Source organism: Bidens hawaiensis, unplaced genomic scaffold (genome assembly GCF_021521415.1).
Source record: "Bidens hawaiensis isolate Kalapana, Puna unplaced genomic scaffold, B.hawaiensis_p1.1 tig00023994_1, whole genome shotgun sequence".
NCBI lineage: Eukaryota > Viridiplantae > Streptophyta > Magnoliopsida > Asterales > Asteraceae > Bidens > Bidens hawaiensis.
In genome coordinates this window covers 36,553-61,372 of record NW_027493773.1, presented here as the reverse complement: position 1 = coordinate 61,372, position 24,820 = coordinate 36,553, and the positions used below count along the sequence as shown (strand labels likewise).

The following is a 24,820-nucleotide window of genomic DNA, read 5'->3' as shown; positions in this document are numbered from 1 at the left end:
GAGTTAAGTACCCACAAACGACGTTACAAGTTTCCTAAACAACTTGATTTAACTGCTTGTGTGAACACCGTTTTGATGGGTGCTCTTTCCCCGAAACTTCAAGATCCAGAGCACCTTTTTAGTTCATTACAAATAGGTGATATTACTTTCGACTGTGCTTCGTTGGATCATGGAGTTTTTGTGAATTTTTTACCAAGGAGTTTGTATGATCAGTATGACTTTGGGCCACTACAAAAAGTTAAAATCACAGTAGTGTTGGCTAATTAAACTCCTACATGTCCTAAGGGGATTGTAAAAGAAGTGTTTGTAAAAGTTGGTGAATTCTATTATCCTGTTGATTTCCTAGTGCTCAAGTGTGTTAAAAATACACAACCCACTATTATTCTAGGCAGACCGTTCTTAGCTACAACAAAGGCTATCATTAATTATGTTGAGGGAACAGTCAAAATGAGGTTTGAGGATAGGAATAAGAGGTTAAAGGTGTTTTCTAATTCATCTAGTTAAAAAACTGACAAGTGTGGATCTCCTGGGAAGGAAAATCAAATAGAAAAGGAAGAACGTTTTATGAATGACAGGTTAAATGAAGAGAAACCAACGAAGAAGTCATTAAGGAGAAGAAGGAAAAAGGTTAAGAAATCGTTGGAGTATGATTATTACAGAGAAACTTGTGAATGGTATGATTAGGTCTGGGAAAAAACTAACGATGGGAATAGAACAAATTTAGGACTTGCGGGAAGTAAACACCCTACGAGACCACCATGATTTCTTAGGTATGATCCAACTAAAGAACTTTTCAAACTTAGCGCTCTTGGGAGGCATCCCAAGGTTTATTTTTGTTTGTTATTGTATTTTTGTTTTTCTTTGTTTCTTTGTTTTAGGATAATCATAGTTGCGCCCAAGTCAGCGCCATAAAGTATTTGTTGATGTCGTTGGTCCTGTATAATACACCTGCTAGTTTCGTTGGCCCTACCATGATGAGAGGATGGCGATAATGATAGCCATGATTTTTTTAACTCTCTATTGACATTTAATCATGTCCATGTGTTTTGTCCTGCCAACAAATTGTTTTGTGTTTATTTGATTTTATATGTCGAGCCTAAAGGGGTGCCTGTTAATGGTGAAAATAAACTTTGCAAATTGGAAATTGGTTTACAATAATGTTTGATTCAGGAACCTCATATCTAAATTATTTTTGAAATTTCAAAACAAACATCTTAATGTTGTAACAGTAAAATATGTCGTTTATAAATGAATGTACTCACAATACTGATTAAATATTTTTATACATGTTTCAGGTGATAGTTAGAGACACATAAATGATCCATCCGAGCTTCCAGCTTAAATAAGTGTCTTGTCACCATAATAATATGTTTGGTAAATTAGGGGTTATCCCTATAAAAACTTATGTTTGCATAAATATGGGTTTTATTCCCAGTTTATAAAATAAAGAATCGTGGTGTTTTTATACTATGTTAAATTTCCATAAATACGGACTTGATGAATTTTCTGATGCTAAATATTTTAATAATAAACACAGATACCACCACTCGTGTTCACGGCTCCCCTCCCGGGTATAAGGTTCGTGGTTGTGACACACTTCCCAATCATTATGCCACCACAAGAACAAAACTCTCTGGCATAAGGGAAGGATCTTAAGATAACTCATTGTTAGGAAGAAAACTATAGAACTCATAAGTACATGGTTATTTGTAAATACACTTCTCAAATACATTTCAAACACAAGCAAGCTCCCTGTGCCTCATACTTTCCTAATAGTCTTCCATGCGGCATCTATTGAAGAGTGAAGATGTCGTTTGATCTCTAATAGTTGATTATGAACCCTAATCGTCAATTCTAAAGCCTAGCCTGATCAGTGATAGCTGTTGAAGATTGATTCTCTATTCGTTATCGTTACGCCTATATAATTATTGAAGATATACTCTCAAACTTCGATTTCAATTATCAAACATGCCAATTGAAGGTACTTCAATTGTTTTACTATAAAATTGATTTGATATTGACGATTCTAGGTCAGAACAACTATTAATATAGGAAAAAAAGTACATATTTTGTTTTGGTGGAGTGTGTAAATGAGTTCATATGTTAATTTTGCTTCAAATTATGTTAATTCTATAGGTATTCCTTTCATTTTATTGGTGTTGATCAACTATATAACATTTTATTTATATATTAGATATATGTAATATTCAATTTAAGTTGTTGGCCATGTTAATTGAAAGTATTTCATTTGTTTTACATTAAAACTGATTTCATATCGGTGATTCTAGGTCATAAATGACTATTACTAAAAAAAAGCATATTTTATTTTATTAGAGTGCTTAAATGAGTTCATCTACTGATTATGCTTCAAATTATGGGAATTCTACATGTATTCTTTGCATTTTTTGGTGTTGAACAACTAGGTAACATTTTATTTATATCTTACATATTTGTAACATCGTTGGTTAGTACTACAATTGCCCCAACAATAATATTACACATTTTCAACAAATATTAAACATACGCAATATAACTATAAACATATATTACACACATGCAATATAACTATAACTGCCTCATTGGTAAGTTATGTTATTACATGTATGCAACAACCTGAACATTTTCATTTATTAACATATTACATATATGTAGTATAAATAACATATATTATATATTGAACACAGTGTATCATAAAGTTTTGTTTGAATTTGAATTTGCCTTTGGATGCGTTAGGTCTAAACTATTTCCCTTTTGTGGGTAAGTGGGTTTGTATTACAATATTTTCACATACATTTATTTATTGTGACAACTAGATAGCAGAAAACTTGGAGCTTTACAAAAAAGGAAGGATACATCTTCTGTAATGCAGATATGATCAACCAGAAATCTGAATTTTTATGTTTGCAGTTTCGATGTTTATATACTTATAATTTGTGATAAGAAACTAATGTTATTTTTCGTTCTTCAAATTCTAATATTTCTAGTTTCTGATCATGTCATAGATTTTTATGCACCAGGCTAGTTAAAGATGAAAGCAGGTTGAGTCAAACTGATATCTGAACACAAAGGATCCAACAATTATATTATTTCATCCTATAAACGAAACGATATTGTTGACTTAATGACCACCTTGACGACGTAATAAGGGTCATTGGTTTTTTTCATAGTTATTGAAAGTGTATAAAAATTAGTTTGTGAAATAAATTAAAGGTTTTATTTTTTTTCTTTATTTTCAGTGTGTTTGTAAGGATTGGTTAAATTTTGGGCTCTTCAAGTGAAATACTAATTTTGAATGTAAGCAAAGATAGATCATAGACAATCCAATGCATCTTTATATCTTCCAACTCCTATAACCTATGTGTTTTTTTAATTAAATGAGGATTGGTTTTTTCGCCTTGCGAACATGAGCATAATTACATAACCAGGTTATGTAATTGGGATTGGATCGACTGACTATGGCAACATCTTCCTTGCCATAATAACTCGAAGAGGAGATCATGGGAGGAGGATATGGAATAATCTCGTCCACATAACCAAATGAACCGTTGGTGATGAAAAAGGGCTGGATCATGAGTTTCCAATGACCATTGTTTGTAGGAGACGGAGTAAAACGAAACTTGTGACAATTGTGTGTAGTTTCCCAGTGGAGGTGAAGGCAAAAAGTTGGTATGCCATCTGATCTGTTAACTTGAAAAAAGGAGGGTGAAGGAAGAGGTTTAGCCGACGATTAAGTGTAGAGGGTGACGACAAGGGAGGGAAGTTAAACCCAAGGTTGTGATACCATAATAAACTGGGTGTTGTGTATGTATTATATTATTGAATAATAATTGTTACAATACATAATCCCTATCTATAGATTTATATTAAGTCACTGTAATATAACATAAAAGGCTAGCCAGTCTATACTAAATATATCATCTAATACGGGAAAATAGAAAAATATGTGGGTTTTTAAATAGGTAAAATTAGAATCGACCTAAATCTAATTCATCGCTCTTTTTCCCCTCACACCACCACTCCCTGCATCGTTCAGAAGATCTAGGATTTTTTTTAAACGCTATTTCGATCATCTAATTTGTCCAAATCTGTCGCTAAATCGAGCATAAATAAGAAGAAACATAACAGGTAAACATTTGTAATGTTGAATTTCACACATTATCTCGTCAATTAGGCTTATTACGCACCCAAACGATCACAAACAGAGTTATCGCATTCGATAGGCTCTGTTTTTTTTGTTTAATTGAATAACAATATAGCGTTGATGAACATTAAATTATATACTGATTATAAATGAATGCTATAAAAGATATACATATTGGTTTGTTTTTGTATTTTACTTGATTTTTTCAATTATCATATATATGTAATGTTGATGTACTACATGTGTATGCAGTGTTGATGTGTTCCATACATGAAGTGTTGTTGTATTACATATATGCATTGATGGCGTACTACATGTATATATAGTGTTGGGTGATTACATGTATGCAATACTATTGCATTACATTTATGTAGTACATAAATAATATACTTACTATATATTTTAGTTATATTGCATATATGTGGCTTTGAAAATAGTTATAATGCATTTGTGTAAAACTTGTTCTAGTTATAATGCATATGTGTAAATGAACTCGTCATATTTATAGTATAATGCATGTGTGTAAATGAACTCATTTTAGTTATATTGCATATATGATTGTTCAATTTTTGGTGTTGAACTGATCATTATAGGCTTAATTTATCATTTGATTCAGTATGCCTCTAACTGTTTGATGAAATGTCTAAATTAACTCGTTTTGGTAATTACATGCTTGATTGATTATTTTTATAGAATTATTGTTTGAGAAGCTACTTATTTTTTATGGTAAAACACCTTGAATAGATCTCACTATGGCTATAGTTGTAGAATTTAAGTTGTTGGTACTTGAAACATAACTCACTATCATGTTAATTTTGCTTCATGATTGTTAGTTTTGTAGAGTTAGACCATCATTAATCTTAAAATACATCATCTTCCACAAAACAAATATTATACTAGTGAAGCTTATTTGCATATAGGAAAAATGACAATTAGCATATCATACAGATTCTGATTTACTTCATCTTGCAACTACCTAACACTACAGGTTTCTTTAATAGTATCATGCCTGAGTAATTATTAAAGGCTCCAAGCCTATCATATTCTCTTTGAAGATTATGTTAATCCTTCGATTCATTTATTTCAAGCAAATAGGTCTTCAGCTATTTGTGTGTTTTTACTGGTTGTTGGATCCATATTTGGTGGTTTGTACTTAGTTATATGTTTATTGGGTTTCCTACTGGGCTATGAATGTAAACCGAGATCCTTATGGATCTCGGTGGGCTTTGGGCTATGGTTGGGCTAGTGTTTTGGTTTCCCTATAAATAGATCTTATTGTATAGGGTTTTAAGTGTTGAACAATTTTGAGAGCCACCATTATTCTAGAGAGCAATACAGATTGTGTAATCTCATGTACCAGACGGTTTAATAATATAATCGTGTGCATTTGAAGTATTACATTGTGTTCATCTTATTTATATTATTTCATATCATTGTTCTTGAATCACCACTGTGTTAGGATTCCGCACTAACATCGTATTCGGGTTGATATCATAGTTGTAGTGATCCAGATTCAGGACTTACAAGCCTTTGACGAATTCAGGCTCGTTATTGTGATATCAACGGATTCAAGATATCAAGGTTTGGTGGTATTGGTGATTTTTCCGGCGAGGCAGTGTTCGGAGAAGAAGATTGGACTATTTTTGGATAAAGATTGGATTTGACTTGGAAACTAAATCAAATCCCATTTTATTTGGAAATCTGTTACAATTCAGTTGAAGATTTTTTCTGTTTTCGGCCTCAGTAGTCCTCAAAAACAGTAGTATTTGGCTGATCATTGTTCTCGATAACTGCTTGTTCTCGGCTCAGTGTAGTTCTCGGTTGATTCGTGTTTTCGGTCAAGATTTAGTCAAATTCACTGGTTCTTGGTCAGAGGGGTGTTTTCGGTCAATATGTTCTCGGTCTACATTGTTTCTCGGTCAAGTATTGGTCAACATCTAGTTCTAGGTCAACGCCGAGTCAATAGCTGTGTTTTGGTCAACGTTCTCGGCCTGGTCTGCTGTGTTGAGCCTGTTTGTTTTGGATTTGGACCATTAAACTGGACTAATTTTTAAGTGGACCTAATTTGTTATTTGGACTTAAATTAAAATGGCACAATTAACTAATTGCAACAGTTCCATCAACTCATCTCTTCATCAAGAACTGGATTCCATCATGGGCACTGCTACTCGTATACCCCGTCTACTGTCTCATGAGGGATTCAGTGAATGGAAATTCCGTTTCGAACACTATGCCAAGATGAAAGATTCAAAAATTTGGAAAAACATTGTGAGGGGACCTCAAAGGATCACCTATCAAAGAGATGGTTCAACCGAGGTTCTTGTGAAACCAGTTGCTTTATATGATGATGATGACTTTGCAAAAGTTGAGGAAGATGAGAAAGCTCTTTCAACTCTAACTATGGCACTCTCACCAGAGATTGCCCTTCAGTTTAAAGAACTTTAATCAGCTAAGGAGTTATGGGCCGCACTGATAGAAGTTTATGAAGGAAATGAGGATATGAAGAGAAGTCGTCAAGACCTGCTGCGACAAAAGTTTAATATGTTCAATCATGTTTTGGGAGAGACATTGGAATCCCAACTTCAAAGGTTTATATCTCTCGTAACAGAAATGAGAACTGCAAGAATCTTTCTGCAAACCTCAAAAATTAACAACAAGTTGGTGAACTCTCTGCCGAAAAATTGGAACATGAATGTTGCAGTTATCAAAAAGACTAAAGACCTTAACAGAATGAGCATGACTGAAATGATTGCCACTATTAAAGCCTATGATATGGATGATAAGCAATGGGAAATAAATCATGCTAGCTCTTATAGTGCTACTGGATATAATGTTGCATCTAACAGTGCCCTCATGTCTCAAGATAGCTTTTCACTGTTCAAGCCCACTCAACAACCACCACAGGGAAACTTCCAGATGTTTTCATCTACCCACGGTCAATCATCATCATCAAATTCACCCAATCCAGCACCTGTCTTTTTCACCAAATCTAGTCTGTCTACAAATGATTCTGGTAAAACTACTCCAAGGCATAACTTCAGTCAAATTCCCACTATACCAAAGGAGACTCAATAGAATATAGCTCTAATGGCGGGATTTGTGAACTGTTATCATGCCTTTTTGGCCAGAGACCTGGTTCAACGTGTTGTCACTGCTGAACTAGATCAGATTCATCCCGACGATGTTGAGGAAATGGACATCTCGTGGCAAATTTCCATGGCCGTCTTCCGTGCAAAGAAGTTTACCAAAAGGACGGGTAGAAAAAATTGGAACATGCCTAATAACCAAAAGGTGGGTTTTAATAAAGAGACTCTAAGGTGCTACAACTGTCACGAGCCGGGTCACTTCGCTCGTGAATGTGCTAACCCAGCCAAAGATGGAAATATGGAAAGAGCATTGGTTCCTGTTGGAAGTGCACGGGGTGAAGCTGGAGGTAGCTCGGGTAATGGTGAAAGGGGTATGGTTGCTCAAACGTTCTCTTGGGAAGGTCAGATGGCTGCGCTAAACATTGGAAATCAGACTGCAATTTCGCAACTATTGAAGACTCTGAAGATGAAAACACTGCTGAGGAGAAGGTCAAGGAACTCCAGTTTGCATACATGGCGTTCACTTCTCCGGATTCAACTGAGGTACGTTTTCAACCATGTTCTTTAAATTGTGGTGAGAAAATAGAAATGGTTAAACTTCATAATGACAGTCTGAGTAGAGATATGGAGAGAATAAAATCAGAAAATTTTAAACTTAAGAAAAATGAAAGGGGCTTTCAAGACAAAATAGAATCTCTTAACAAGGACATTAAAAAACTTAAGTCTGATTTTAGTATAAAGAGTTGTCATCACCTTGATTCCAAACAAGAAATCGTTGAATTAACTGCTAAACTAGAAGCCTCCAAGTTAGAAATCTTGAATCTAACTAGCAAGTTTGAAAAGACTGAACTTGATTTTAAAAAATTCGATGGTTCCAGTAAAGTAGTTGATTCAATGATTGAAAATCAATTGTGGTGGAAAGAAAATGAAGGTGAGGGCATATGATATAGTAGGTTCCCCCACCATATAATCACAATTATGTTCCTACTCCTGTCACTAAAGAACAGGAAGAAAAGATAAAGGGTATGAAGTATGGTAAACAAGACAAAGGTGATGGAACCAGCTCTGCTGATGCTGGTTCGTCCACTTTAAATATGAATGATTCTAATGTATCTACTTCATGTGCAGAAAGAACAATTGTGAAGGAATGGACTGATGAGGATGACGACCCGTGTTTTGATTTTGATAATAATGTTGTTTCTAATATTTCTTTAAAACTTCCTATTTTGAATTCTGTTATTCTGACTGTTTGTGTGGACTCTGTTTTAAAGAGCAAGGATTCTTGTGTGGTTGATTCGGTTGAGATTTTAAACTCTAATAATATGGTTCCTAATAAAAACAAAACTTCAAAAATTTCAAAAACACCAGAAAAATATGTTGCACCAAAGTTTGTTAAAGAGGGATGCTCTAATGACAAACAAGGTGACAAGTTTAAAAAGGGAAATATGAATTCTCGCAAATCTAAGCAGACTGTTCCACACAACCAGTCCAGACAAGGAGCTGCCCAGAATGAGTTTTTCATAAAACGTCAAACATGTTTTAACTGTGGCACTCCTGGTTATATTGCCAGAAACTGTCCACATCGTCCGTACATTCCCTACTACGGATTTTATCAAAGGAATATGACATATGTGCCTTGTAATGCGTACAGACAAGGATTCGGGCATTATCCAGCTAGTTCCTTTGACAATGATTGGAATCGAAACAAATCTGGCAGGTTTAGTCTTCATCAGACCAAACCTAACAGGTCCAAAAGAATGGTCAGTAAGGGTGTTTCAAGTTCACACTCTCACATAAACAATAACACTAGACCAAAGCAGGAAAAGAAGACGGCTTCATCTCATTCTACGTCTAAAACACCGGAGATTATGATAACCATTCGTACTTATAATTCCAAATCATACAGACATAAATGGTTGCCTAAATCTCCGGCGAAAACATCTCCTCATTCTATTTTTGATGATCAAAAGGATATGTCATGGCAATCTGTAACAACTGTAGATGAGTCAGGATCACCTAGTGTAAGCATGGACTGGGTACCAAAAACTAACTAATCCCGCGCTTCGTGCAGGGACAGCTATGGAGGAATATCATCAGACCTTGGTATGTTGATTGTAGCTGTTCCAAGCACATGACAGGAGACATTACCCAGCTACACGACATTCAAACATTTAATGGTGGGTACGTGTCTTTTGCGGGAGGAGAAAAAGGGAAGATCACTCAAAAGGGTACTGTAAGTAACGGTGTTTTAAAGTAGGAAAACGTTAATTTTGTTCCAGAATTGAAGCATAATCTTTTGAGCGTGTCACAAATTTGTGACAAAGATTTTTCAACTCATTTTACTAAAAAGGAGTGCTTAATTCTGAAACCTGGTATAATCATACCAGAAGCTTGGATTCTTGTTCGATCACAACGAAAAGATAATGCTTATGTGATCGACATGAACAAAAATGTTTCTGACGAAATAACATGCTTGTTTTCAAAAGTGTCGGAACATAATGCGATGCTTTGGCATCGTCGGCTTGGTCATGCTAATACTAAAAACTTGAATCGTCTTGCTAAAAACAATTTAGTGCGCGGTTTACCAATCAAGGATTTTGTGACTGTTGAAAAATGTGTGGCTTGTGCTTTGGGCAAACATCATCGAAAAACTCACAAGCCAAAATTGATTAATACCATTTCTCTGTTTTTCAACTACTTCATATGGACTTGTTCGGGCCGGTTCATGTTTTAAGTTTGTCTCGTAGCTCTTATTGTCTTGTTATTACTGATGACTACTCACGTTTTACCTGGGTATTTTTCTTGTCAAATAAGAGTGAAACTGCAGATCTGATCAAGAAGTTTGTGGTGTTAATGGAGAATCAACTGAACCTGAAATTGAAAGGAATCTGTTGTGATAATGGAACAGAGTTCAAGAATGCAACCTTGAATCGTTTCTGCTCAGAAAAGGGGGTGCTTCGTCAGTTCAGCGCCCCACGAACTCCTCAACAAAATCGTGTGGCTAAAAGAAGAAACCGAACCCTTATCGAAGCTGCAAGAACAATGCTATGTGACTCCAAATTGCCACAGTTCTTTTGGGTAGAAGCGGTTAACACGGCATGTTATGTTCAGAATCGGGTAATAATCAACAAGTACAGGATGAAGACTCCCTATGAGATTGTCTTCGGTCATCAACCCACGGTTGCACATTATAGAGCGTTTTGTTGTCTGTGTACTTTGCTAAATCTCGAAACCACTCCAAAGTTGGGGCTGCAGCCGATGAGTGTTATTTTGTCGGGTATGCGGGAAATACAGCTTACCGGGTTTACAACAAGTCCACCAAACAGATTTTAGAGTCTTATGAGGTTCGTTGGCTGGAAGAAAATGAGACTAACGCTCGTGTTGGTCCCGATTGGTTATTCGATTATAATGAATTTTTCAAACCATTCAATGTATTTCCAGTCATCAACTCCGAACTTTCATGTAATCCCACGATGGAAGTTGCAACGGAAATTTCTACAGATTGTGTCTCATATTTCTCCACTGATTGATGATGATACCGTAGAATCGAATGTGGCTTCACCTGCTACGGACAGTCAGTCCAACAAAACTCCAGAATCTGAATGCTCGCCAAACACGAGTGAAAATGCAACCAATGTTGAGGGGGAGAGTTCTATTCGTCAGATCTTCGGGAGCACCTTGTTTCCCGATGACATTCCAAATGAATATGTCGCCAGCACCTCATCTCTCACAGCACGGCAACATCTGGATGGAAAAACCCTCTTGTTGACGATATCGAGAACTTGTCAAATCTGCAACACACCGGTGATGTCTCTGAACAGTTAATTCCATCAAGAATTCAGAAAGATCATCTGATCGAAAATGTCATAGATCCTGTTGAAGCAGGTGTGTCCACCAGAAGCCAAACATGACACATAAACAGTTGTATGTTTTCATGTTTCATCTCTAAAATTGAACCTAAAAATGTAGAAATGGCTCTTCAAGAACCAAGTTGGGTTGATGCGATGCATGAAGAGTTGAATCAGTTTGATAAGTTGAAGGTCTGGAGATTGGTTAGACTGCCAGAAGGAAAGAAAACTCTTGACACTAGATGGGTTTTCAGAAATAAGCAAGATGACACAGGGGTTATTGTTCGTAATAAGGCTCGACTGGTAGTTCGAGGTTTTCGTCAGGTTGAGGGATTTGATTACACTGAAGTCTATGCCCCTGTAGCTAGACTTGAGGCTATTAGAATTTTCCTGGCATATGCCTCATTCATGGGGTTCACTGTGTATCAGATGGATGTCAAGACTGCGTTTCTGTATGGAGAAGTTAAAGAGAAGATTTATGTTGATCAGCCACCTGGTTTTGTTAATTCCAAGAAACCAGATCACGTCTACAGACTAAACAAGGCTTTGTACGGGTTACACCAAGCTCCTTGAGCGTGGTATGCTACGTTGACCAAGCATCTTCTTGATTATGGATACAAGCGTGGAACCATCGATCAAACCTTGTTCCGGAAAACCGTTGGAAAAGATTTGATTCTCGTCCAGATTTATGTTGATGACATTATTTTTGGATCCACCAGCACTGAGTTGTGTACAGAATTTGAAGGGGTGATGAAAAATAGGTTTGAGATGAGTTCGTTGGGTGAGATGACTACATTTCTGGGGCTACAGGTTCGTCAAAGCTCAGAAGGAATCTTACTCCATCAAGGGAAATATGTTGAGGATATGCTAGAAAAGTTCGAGTTTCAAGATTCAAAGAGTGCAAATACTCCAATGGCGGAAAGACCACTATTGACATCTGATCCTAATGGGAGTCCCGTAGATCAAACTTACTACAGATCGATGATCGTATCTCTGATGTATCAGACAGCAAGCCGTCCTGACATTTTGTTTGCAGCCTACCAGTGTGCTCGGTTCCAGGCTAATCCTAAGCTCTCTCATTTAATTGCTGTTAAACGTATTTTTAGATATCTGAAGGGACAACCAAAGTTAGGTCTTTGGTATCCCAAACAATCAGAATTTGATCTTTATGCTTTTGCTGATAGCAATTATGGTAGAGAAGACATTGACAGGAAATACACGTCAGCTGGTTGTCAGTTCCTAGGAGACCGTCTTATTTCGTGGCAGTGCAAGAAACAACAGACGGTGTCTACTTCGATTGCAGAAGCGGAATATGTTGCTGCATCTGCTTGCTGTTCTCAGGGTATCTGGATGCAAAACCTGTTGTTGGATTACGGTTTGGAATTTCTTGACACTCTTATTTTCTGTGATAATGATGCGGCCATCGCTATTGTGAAAAACCCTGTCCAACATTCTAAAACCAAGCACATCGATATTAAAATTTATTTTATTCATGAATGTTTCGATCGTAAATTGATTCATCTTGAACAAGTCCACACCGACAACAACGTGGCGGATTTATTTACAAAACCGGTAGGAACAGCAAAATTTAATGTGCTTGCGAGTTTTCTGAAAATGCTTCGTTTCGAGGATTGAGTCTTTTGGGGATAAATTTGTACATATTTGTTTAATTTTTGCACAAATTTAGGGGGAAAAAAATCAAAAAGACAAAAATAGCGTGTGTGCGTTAAAAATCAAAATGTCAAAAATAGTGTGTGTGTGTGTTGTCTATATTATTAAAAAAATAAAATTTTTGAGCTTTTCATGATTCATTATTGCTTAAAATTATGTCGGTTGCTCAAGTCTGAAGGACATATATTCGTATATGGTTGGTCCGGTGTTCTACTTGTAATTTCACAGTATAGCCATTTACCCAACGACTGAAAGCACCCGGGGCGATTATAATGTTTTTTTTGTGTTTTGTGCTCTTTCACTTAAAATTATGTCGGCAACTCTGAGCTGGAGGGACATGCATATCTATGCATGGTTGGTCCGGTTAACCACTTGTGGTCATACAGGACAACCATTTACCTAAAAGCTTGACAGTGACCGGGGTGACTGAATACTCAAGACGCATGTTTTTTTTTGTAACTCCTTGGGAAATGATATTATTATTCAGTTAACAGCTTTTAGAAGCATCAAATATATTTTCAAATGAAAATTGATCCAACCGTTGGAAAATGATAGATAAATTGTTTTTGTGTGCCTAACGGGTGAAGTTACTAAGCTTAAAAGGCTCTAGAACAGTCATTGATATTGTACGGTAGCTTTCCATGATGCGCAAAAGTTGAAGTGATATAAACTAATTTTGCTAAACTTAATGTGGAGAGTCATTTTGAATACATGTGTATGTCTCCAGGTACATCTCTCCGAATGATAGGCAGAAAAGTAACTACTCAGTCATACACGAGCCCGTTAGTGTCTTGATCACCAAAAATATTATGCTTTCCTTTGTGTTCCAAAAAAAAATCAGCAAAAGAGTTATTTATGAGTTACGTATCTATTATTAAATTAATTTTTAAAAAGGCTTAAAGGGACAAACTAGAACTACAGAGATGGGGGCACACAAGTAAGTCCTGTCATGTCTCGAATGAAAGGTTTGTCAGTTTACTGGCACTAAATCCAACGTTCAACCTTAAAGCCTAAAAATTTTGCGTTTATAAAAACTTTTGATCAAGAACTAGGGGGTTGGAGTCAAATTGGGGTGATCTGGGGAAAGCCAAATACGCTTTGAGAAGAGATAGGAGGCATCACAGGTTCATGAGTGATGTCCATCTAAGCTTTATGCCGAACAGAACCTAATTCATATCACTAATGCAATGAAAATCATGCTAAGTTCGTTATACCTGCTATCATCCTATTTCTTTATGTCATAATAATGCTGAACATGAATCCTTGTGACAGCACCTTAAACAATATGATTCCATGTTCGGATCTTTTCATAAAGGCGGCAGTTTTATCAAGAAAACTGAAATTTGATCCCAAATTTTTTCTAAATTACAAGAAGACCGGGTGATTAAATTTGTTTATTTGTTGTTTTTGGTTTTATTTTATATAATTTATTTTATTTTGTACTTCTTTATTACTCTTGTTGAAACAAATGTGTTAAGAAATCGTTTTAAAATTTGTCTTCTGCTAATGAAATATGATTTCGGTTATTGTGTTATAGTTGGTTCAGCTGATATGATCTCATTTCAAGTCTTTTCAAGATCATAAAAATTAGAAAAATTACAAAATTAAAAAGTATGTCTGTCTTATTTTGTTTTATTTAATTGTTTTCAAAAATATTTAGGTTGATCTTTCTATCAAAGTTGATTGTTCTTTCAAGACTGATTTCTTGCAACGGAAGCATATGAAGTATCTGAGATTCAAATTGGATGATGCTGTCAAAAAGGGGGAGATGGTGGAGTATTGGATGCAGATGCTGAAGTTGTTGATCATGTTCAAGTAAAGATTCTGAAAGTTTTGAAAGCATCAGTCTAAGGGGGAGATTGTTGGGCCATAATTTGGTTAGACTGGCGCATATCAAAAGGCCATGACATGATCAAGACTAAAGTGACATAAACAAATACGAGTTGAAGAATTGCATTGGTGTAATACCGAAATCTCTATGGATTTCGGTAAGGCTAGTCTGGAGTAAAATAAACAAGAACGAAGCTACAAACCAAGGGGGGGATTGTTGGGTCCATATTTGGTGGTTTGTACTTAGTTATATGTTTATTGGGTTTCCTATTGGGCTATGAATGTAAACCGAGATCCTTATGGATCTCGGTGGGCTTTGGGCTATGGTTGGGCTAGTGTTTTGGTTTCCCTATAAATAGATCTTATTGTATAGGGTTTTAAGTGTTGAAAACTTTGAGAGCCACCATTATTCTAGAGAGCAATACAGATTGTGTAATCTCATGTACCAGACGGTTTAATAATATAATTGTGTGCATTTGGAGTATTACATCGTGTTTATCATATTTATATTATTTCGTATCATTGTTCTTGAATCACCACTGTGTTAGGATTCCGCACTAACATCGTGTTCGGGTTGATATCATATTTGTAGTGATCCAGATTCGGGACTTACACTGGCTAATACCCGAACTCGACCCAGTATCCGGCCCAGGAATAGAGGATTGAAAATAACATGTACACTTTAGGGCTGGTCAGGGTCAAGTAAAACCGGGTCGGTTCTTTGGTTAATTTTGGGCTGACCATATAGTGCTAATGTATTACACATAGGTAATAGAGGTATTACATATGTGTAATACTAATTTATTACATATATGTATTACTAATTCTTTGCTTTTAATTTATAATCAGTTGATGAAGAGCATAAAACAAAGAAGGTGTGAATAAAAAGAAACCACGGTGTTAGGGAAAAAAATATATGGACTTAAAAAACACAAAAGGCGTGAAAAAAATGCATGCTTTAAATGAGAACAAGTTTGTCTCCTCAAAGGATTGTTGGTATTAACACGACATCAAATAAAGGACGAGATGTTTCATAAGCTTAGGATTTGGAATTGAACATGTGAAGACAATACGGATATTAATATGAATATTGTGGTACTTTTATATGGCCGTCTTAACTATTTTGATGATAATATTAATTCAAAATTTGTTTAGGTATACTACATATTATATTAGATAAACCCTTGCACTGTTCAATCATTCTATCATTATTGCTCTTTGCCCTAAATCATCGCTTTTCATATTGGTCATCTTCAAATCATTCATCCAGGTTTCAGTTAGTTCAGTCTGATGCGAATGTTGTTAGAATCTAGTGTGTTATGACAACATGAATATGAATACTACATTGCTTTTATGTGTTGGTATTAATTTTTGTATAGTACATTATGATACATTATGTTTAATATATCATACACTATTTTAAAGCATATACGCTACAAATATTCAACGTACAGAACTACAAGAAATAATATGTGTTCGCAGGCTAAATCAAAATAAAAAAGGCAATATTGTGTTGTTCCAACTATAAGGTGTAACAACCTAGGCAAATCTCACATCGGCCATGGACAAGAGAGATCATTGGTTCATAAGTAAATGTCCCGCCTCTTAAATCACCAATGCGTTTTGGGCTTAATGGTAGTGGACGAGAGGAGAGCTCCACAGTTAAACGTGCTCAGCTGAGAGTAGTAGTAGAAGGATGAGTGACCTCATGGGAAGTCTCCACCGGGGCAACCAAAAACAAATATGTGAGCTCTTCGTGACAAAGCGGACAATATTGGTGGTGTGAGGGGCCGAATGTTACAAGTGGTATCAGAGTCACTCTTGTGCCATTCGGGATGGTGGGGCAAACCTCATCAGAGACGGTGAGTCCCCGGGGGTGTCGTGAGGTACACCTTAGGCAAATCTCACATCCTGGATGGGATGGTAGGGCAAACCTCATCGAGGACGATGAGTCCAAAGGGGGTGTTTGTAACATCCTAGGTAAATCCCACATCAGTCGTGGACAAGAGAGATCATTGGTTCATAAGTAAATGCCCCGCCTCTTAAATCACCAATGCGTTTTAGGCTTAATGGTAGTGGACGAGAGGAGAGCTCCACAGTTAAGCGTGCTCAGCTAGAAGTAGTAGCAGGATGGGTGACCTCCTGGGAAGTCTCCACCCCGGTAACCAAAAACAAATTTGTGAGCTCATCGTGGGCAAAGCGGACAATATTGGTGGTGCGAGGGCCGGACATTACATTAGTTCTCGCACTAGCTGTTACAAATCAATGATCGCTAAGGCAACTTGATGTGCAAAGCACCTTGTTACACGGTGATTTAAAGGAAACAATATACTTAAAACAACCATAAGAGTTTGTTGGCCCTGGTAAGCCTAACCATGTGTGCCTTCTTCACAAATCATTATATGGTCTCAAAAAGGCATCCCAGGATTGATTTGAACGCATGTCTTCAACATTGTTTGCCCACAATTTTAGGGGATCGAAAACAGATTCATCCCTATTTATTTATACAGGTAATGGGATAGTTATGTATATGCTAGTCTATGTCGGTGAAATTATTTTGACAGGTAATAATAACCAGGTTATTAATCAAGTGGTACATTGTCTAAGTCAATCGTTTGTAATACAAGACATGGGACCTTATCTTAATTTTGGGTGTTGAGGTGGTTCGAAGGGGGTCTGATGTTGTTCTCTCACAATAAAAGTATATAAACAAATTGTTAGACCGAGCAAACTTGTCTAAGTCGACGCCTGCTCCGTCACCTTGAACCCCCGGTGCACGTCTTTTTCTTGGAGATAGTTCTCCTCTTAATGATCCCGTCCAATAACTGGTTGGGGCTTTACAATATGTGACGCTCTCACGACATGATATTACATTCGCGGTTAATAAAGTTTGTCAGTTCATGCACTCTCATAGTGAAAATCATTGGCCAATTGTCAAACGTATTTTACGATGTCTACAAGGGACTTCTAATCATTCCTTAACAACCTTTTCTAATGCCAACTTGGCAGGGTTCCTCGATGACCATTGATTCTAGGCGGGTTTGCTATCTGTCTTGATTTTAATCTTATTCATGGTCAGCTAGAAAACAAAAGATTGTATCTCAGTTATCAACTAAATCCAAGTACAAAGCCTTGGAAGGCACGGTTTCTGAATTAATTTGGCTTGAAACACTTCTAAGAGAACTCAGTGTTTCGATGCACTCAGCCCCGGTCCTATGGTGTGACAATTTAGGAGCTACGTATCTTTATGTTAATACAGTTTTTCATGCTAGAATAAAACATGTGGAAATCGGTTTTCACTTTGTTCAAGAAAAAGTTTCTAAAAGGAAGTTAAACGTTCAGTTTATTTCTACCACCGATCAAATTGCTGATGTGTTTACAAAACCCCTGTTTGCAGTCCGCTTTCTCTTCTTGAAGTCCAAGCTAAGAGTCGGTCCCCAACCTCAGAGTGAGGGGGAATTTTGACGATATATTTAGCATAGATAGGCTGACCCGTTGTGTTATATTAGCCGGCCCTAGTGACTTAATATAAATCTATATATAGGGATTATATATTGTAACAATTGTTATTCAATAATACAATACGTACGCAACACATTTTATTATCATATTCCCTTATTTCATCCATTGATCATGTAAATTAATGTTTCTAATGGAGTTCTCTGTTTTCTTCTTATGAGAAGTTCTCTCTTGATCCCGCACACATCTTACTATACTATTAAAGCAAAACAAGATATTCACATTACCTTCAACTAGCATGTCCACATAGGCTTCCAATTCATCCGATTATCATCTATAAAATTGTCTCATAATTCACCAATTAATGTTTTCTAAAATCATAACATCTTTATTTAATGTTTTCTAGAATCATAACCAACTCTTTCCTTTCAAATGATTTAATAACTGATTTTGACCACAATTAATTATTTATAACTGATTTGTTCCATTTTTTAGTATGACTATTATTTTAGCAATTTAATTATTTGTATATTATACAGTTTCTAATTCACACCATCTATACATATTTTTCCTACATTGCGGTTTTGCATAGAACAAGATAAGTAATTCTTATGATATCTACATATATATGACGTTTGAAATATTTTCCACCCATGTGTAACACGAGCCACTATCCTAGTTTAATTATATAGGGAGATCTGGTGCAAAAAATTAACCTACTAAACATACAAATAACTAGAGTCATTCTAGTTTTGAATTAGAGTAATTACGTTATACAAAATAAAATAGTGTAATAATAATTAATATAATTCAAAAGTTATACTGTAATAATAATTACTATAGTGTTAACATAATTACTCTAGTTATTGTACATTTCTCATGATAAAAATTATTTGTATTTGATCCAATATATATATATATATATATATATATAAACGAAACCATAAAAATCCTACATGTCGCGATGTGGTCGCTCCCCAATTTCTAGGAGTCACCAGATTTGCTTGATTTTATATGGAGGCTTCTCATGCATTTGACCCAAATTCACGGGTATGGGTCTCATCAAACCCAGATATTTCTTAAACGGGTTATAACATCTCATTAAATTAAAAACTAATCTCATCAAATATTTAATATAAAAGTCCTATAAAATATGGATATACTAAAAATTAATATCTATTCATTTAAAAAAGACATATATTATTTATAATTAAAAAAACCAATTTTATAGTTAAAAAACGTAAACAGGTCTTGGGTCTCATCAAACTCATATAGCTTTTAAGCCGGGTTATAATATCTCATTTATTTGTTAAACAATTTATCATCAAACCATAAGTATATTATTAACTTTCATACAATAAAAAAATAAATAAATAGAAAAAAATAATATAAAACAACCCCCATAATACGGGTAAAAAAAGCTAGTATGTATATATATACAATACATAAAGAGAAAAAATAAAGAGATAAATATAATTCTTGCGGTGGTGGAGTTGAGCAGCGGGTAGTGTCCTTGGGTACTCCGGGTATCAACTCTGGGTGATACAACTTGGGAAAAGGAGAGGATAGGAGAGCATGTATGTGCGTGTGGTGAGAGAGGGAATAGAGGGTTTGGCGGGTATTGTGATGCCAGTGGATTTGGGTATGTGTAGTTCAAGGACAGCGGCTGAGGTGATGCCCGGTGATTGATGGAACAATGGGTTACGACCCCTCCACCCATAAAAGTTCAATACAAATAAAAATATATAGAAAGTTTAACCACCTTTGAGCAGGCCCGGCCCCTAGGCCAACTAAATCAGGCCTTTGCTTTAGGCCTCCAATTTTGAAATTGGCATTTGGTATTTATAATACTTAGTTACTTATTGATGGACCACAAATTAATAGGGAAGGCCCATGTCATGAATATGTATATCATTCATAAAAATTAAACATGTTATTGTACATATATTTATTATTATAGTTTTATGCATGCTAAAAAAAACTTAATGATCATTATATAATACACGCACAGTAGCTACGATATTTTTATTAGTTTTAATAAACTCTATTATTATAAATGACCAATTTTATATAAAACGAGTTCATGAAAACCAAAAGTGAATATCAATAGTTATTGACTAAAATATTAAATAAAATAAATAAAAATGAATACAGTCATAAGAATGTATGTTTTAAGATGTTAATTTTATTCTTTAATATTTTTCAGGTTATTTAAGAGTTGCTTATATGTTTTTTGAAAAAGATTTTTTTTTTCAATAACTTGATTGATTATGAATGTTTAATTAAACATTTTATTTCCAATAACGCAAGATGAGTAAATTTCATTTAAATAAATTTGCACACAATTTTTTTTTTAACTTTAACTTTGTAAACTATAAACTTGTTAGTTTATTATTACCGGTCTCAAGTTTGGATAAAGGATAAGGGTTTATACAAAATAATGAAAATAGTTTTTGAAAAATGCCTCAACATTTTAGTTTGCTTTAAGCCTCTGAAAACGTAGAGACCACCCTTAGAAATATCTTTAAATAAGGGTACAAAATTCAACCACTACCCACACTCTAAGGCCATATGTAGTGGGCGTGAGTTTGGACGATTTTTGGGCGCGAAGGGGCTAGAACATCGCCCCCCGGGGCGATTTTTGGGCGATAAGGGGCGGGGGCGATGTCCTCGTCGCCTGGAAGAAGGGGGTGGTGGGGCCGGCATGTATGGATGTGCGTGTTATATATACATATATATTTATATACATATATATTTATATACATATATATTTATATACATATATATTTATATATATATATATATATATATATATATATATATATATTATAGAATATGGTTTTAAACATGCTGGGTGAAAGGGATAGGGGTGTTATTGTCGCCGGAAATTATGGCCGTTGCCGGATTGTGTCCGCCGGAAAAACTCGCTGGGGAAGGGGACGGGGTTGGGTTGGGAGAGTTTATATTATTATTATTATTATTTACATTTTATATCCTAGACTTTTTAAATATTTATAAACTACTTTTAAACTTTATTTACTTTTAAACCTTGAACTTTGAAAGTGTACTAAACTTGATAAAACTTTAAATACTTTAAAATCTTTGGTTTGTTTACGTTTATATCCGTACAGTTTTAAACTTTGATTATTTTTTTGTATTGTTTACTTTATTTGTATTTTTATATGTATTTTGTTGTGGTGTGTTTTTTATTATAATTTATTTTTATTATTGGTGTGTTTTTTTTAGTTTTATGTATTTTTTTTGTTTTTATTTTTTTATTTTAATACATTTTTATTTAATTATTTAGATAAATTGGTTTTTATTTGATTAGTTTAATTACAAAAAAAATAATAAAAAAAGATACTGGGCCCAACTTTTGATGACTGGGCGCCACATGTCACAATTCACCCCTATTTATAGCCCATCCACTACACATAGCCTAAGTCGCATGTCCACACCCATTAGTTTATAAAAAGAATAATTTTTGAGCTCAAACACAATTTATATTATTTTATACATAACTTTACTAACGAATAAAATAAACAATATAGAATCAAAAAAAAAATTAATAGACGAATAAAATAAACAATATAGAATCAAAAAAAAAATTAATAGACAAGTGTCTTGCTCTCTATCACAGAGACAAGAAAATAAAAAAAAATAAATTGTTTTCGGGCATTGTGTCGGCTAGATATATGCATCTTTTGAGCAATCAAGTCGTGTATCATCTAATACCATAATTAAATTGTTGTATACCAAAATAGTCGTTCCGACTATTCGGTTTAACTGTTGAGTTCAATTGTTCAAGTTTGATTGCCTGAAGTTTGGCATCAGATTTTGTTTCATCAAAAACTATAATTATATTATGGATCACAAGGGACCAAGCAGAAACCTGACAATAAAACATATTCCAAAATCGAAGGTATATTTGGCTGCACACCAGACAAAAAAACACCACCACAAACATCCATGTGTGGCTCTATTTGCAGGGTAACATGTCTAAATATGCATTAACTACTTGCACGGTACAATCAAAATATGCATTGCCCATGTCACTGCTAAAATCCCCTGTTTCCTATTCCGACTACCAAAATCGGCGATCACCCAGCTTCTCTAACACAGTTTCCGGGTAAAAGATACTTGTACTCATCAGCATTGTTCAACAAATACGCCGGCAAATGAACTGCAGAATACGAACTAGGGATCGGCCCCATGTTGCCGATAATTTCCCTGAAAGTGAACTCCTCTGGAAGCATACCATACAGGTCATCACCATTACATATCACATTCTGGATCCTTTTCGGGTCAAGATCATTGGAGGACCGGATCCGATCCGAATGACTATAAGCTTTCATTTTGAACACAAAATCACTTAACTTTCTGAAGCAGAAACTACAATGCCACCCCGAATCAGCAAACAAGTAAGGGGTTTGTCGGTAATGAACGTATCGGGTTTTACCATGTTTGTATTGATGAACCGAAGCCCTCCAGCTTTTATGTTGCACATTAAACTCAAACGAATATAGAAAATTTTTTAAATGCAAATGCATAACCGGGGGCGGCCCGTCACACCATCTCAAAAGATCAATCGTGTGCGCGCTCGGGATCTCATCAACATCCGACATTATCAACAAATCATCATCCTCGATCCCCGCAATCCGTACCAACCTTTCAAGCGCAGCCCGTTGATACCCCTCTTCATAAAATGCATTCATCCCCTTTCTCGCCCCACCCGTGATCGTGGCGTAAGTCAAACGGGGTTCCACGAAGTTAAAATGGGCCCGGTTGATGGCAAAGAAGTGCGGTTTCGGTAAGCTTGTAAACGTCGAGTTCGACTCGAGGAGCACAAACTGAGTAATATAGGGATAGAGTTCTTTCCAACGGATCGTGAGCATGTCGACCTCGTTGTTAAACACGACCCAGTCGAACACACGTCTCGGGTATTCGCGCACGGTCCAGCCGTGAAGTTTGCATAGTGTATCCATTGTAACATTTGGGTGGTAGTAATGGGGGATTTGAATAAAGGGTGATGGTGGTGATTGCCAAATGGGTCTTAAAAAGTATGTAACTTTTTGCCCATGAAAGAAAACACCTAAACACACAGTTGGTATGATCACAAACAATATTATAACTGTTCGTAAATCAAGGCTTTGAATCAAGCATCTGATTCTTGACATCCTGCTTACTTCCTGCAAATAATAAAATAATACAAATTTAAGCCCTAAAATATTCAATTTGTACCAAAACCTTTTAAAACCATAGAAACAGAGGTACGGATCAAATTGGACCAAAACTAAGGTGAAATCGAAGCGCATTATCGTCAATCCATCAAAATTACAACAAAACTAACAAAATTGAGCAAAACCCATGAAAAATAATAAACAGATATTACGAAAATTGGAAGCTTTAAAACCCTAATTGGATAGATGAACATACCTGACCACAAACATCGTCACAGATATCGTCTCGTTTCTTGTAAGTTGAATAGAAATCAGCCATCACGAAGGCTAAAATCAGCAATCGAAGCACAATCAGAGCTTAATTTAACATAAACAAACCCAGATTCAAAAACCCCCAAATTTCAGAGGATTGCAGAAACCCTAATTAAACCCTTGATAACCAGAATTAAGAGTGATAGTGATGAATCAGGGGGTGAATTTGAACCATAATGAGTCTGGGTTTCAAATTTTGGGGTTTAGTTTAAAGAAATGAGTGAGGTGTAGATACAGATTCTGTATGTATATGTATATATACATGCAGAAGCAGGATATACAGTGGATGGAGAAAGTGAAGAGGCAACGTTAATGTTTTAATGTTAATAATAATAATAATAATAATAATAATAATAATAATAATCCATCTTTTCATCAAATCTTTTTATCGGAAAAATCGAAATAAAAAGGTTTAAAATTTGGAGAGTAACTGAAAAATCTTAAAAGGGGAGGTTTTGCTACCCAGAAGTTGTGCCACGTGTCCTCCTAAGTGTGACACATTTGTAACCATTGGAGTTTAATGATGTTTTCAAATTTCAAAAGTTTAAAACTTAAAGATTAGCATCTGACTGAGTAACCAACTTCTATCTAGGTGATGTTAAACTTATCCACTTTTCATTTATTTTTGTTAAATGCACCATTTTCTCAAGTTTTAAAACAATACAGTGCAAACCTCTTTATTTTATGTTTTGTCATTTTATTATGTTTTCTTATTATTAATTTTAATAGATATTTTTTAACAGTTTTGAAGTTAGAGGTTTTACATATGGTTTTGAAGTTGAGATCTCTTTAAAAGCAACATCTATTATTTAAAATAGAGATACAGTTTGTTTACATCTCACATTTCTCAGACCTTGCTAATTGTTTTGTTATTATTTTTACTGAGTATAGTTGTTTTTTTAATGTTTTTTTTTATTTTTTAAACCTTTATATATTATAATAAATATTTTTCTTATTTATAAAAAACATTTATTTCATATAATTGTTTCAAACTTTTTTAGAGAGTTTTTTTTTTCAAGTAACATTCAGAAATAGTTTACATTTTTTAAAAACATTATTCCTATAATTTGTTAATTAATAAAAAAAGATAAATCTCATGTACCCGTAAAATGTTATATGATTACTTTTTAAATACGTTTTATTAAAAATGAAATAACTTGTTATTATAATGAATTTTAAATATTTTTAGAGAAAATTGTTTTTTTTTTCCTTATTGGAAGACTTTTTTTTATTCACTTTTAAAACACTATTTTTAAATAATGTGTATTTTTTATAAAGAAAAAACGATTTGGA

The 24,820-nt window shown here is 35.0% G+C and overlaps 1 protein-coding gene across 1 annotated transcript; it reads right to left on the bottom strand.

The window, feature by feature from the left end:
• Positions 1-21,936: 21,936 nt before the first annotated feature.
• On the bottom strand, positions 21,937-23,962 carry LOC143568462 (uncharacterized). The gene is made up of 2 exons (XM_077054614.1): positions 23,472-23,962; positions 21,937-23,224 (listed from the first exon to the last, which is right to left on the bottom strand). Exons 1-2 carry the CDS (start codon positions 23,532-23,534, stop codon positions 22,136-22,138), a joined length of 1,152 nt encoding a protein of 383 aa, XP_076910729.1. The 5' UTR covers positions 23,535-23,962; the 3' UTR covers positions 21,937-22,135.
• Between the last annotated feature and the right edge of the window lie 858 nt (positions 23,963-24,820).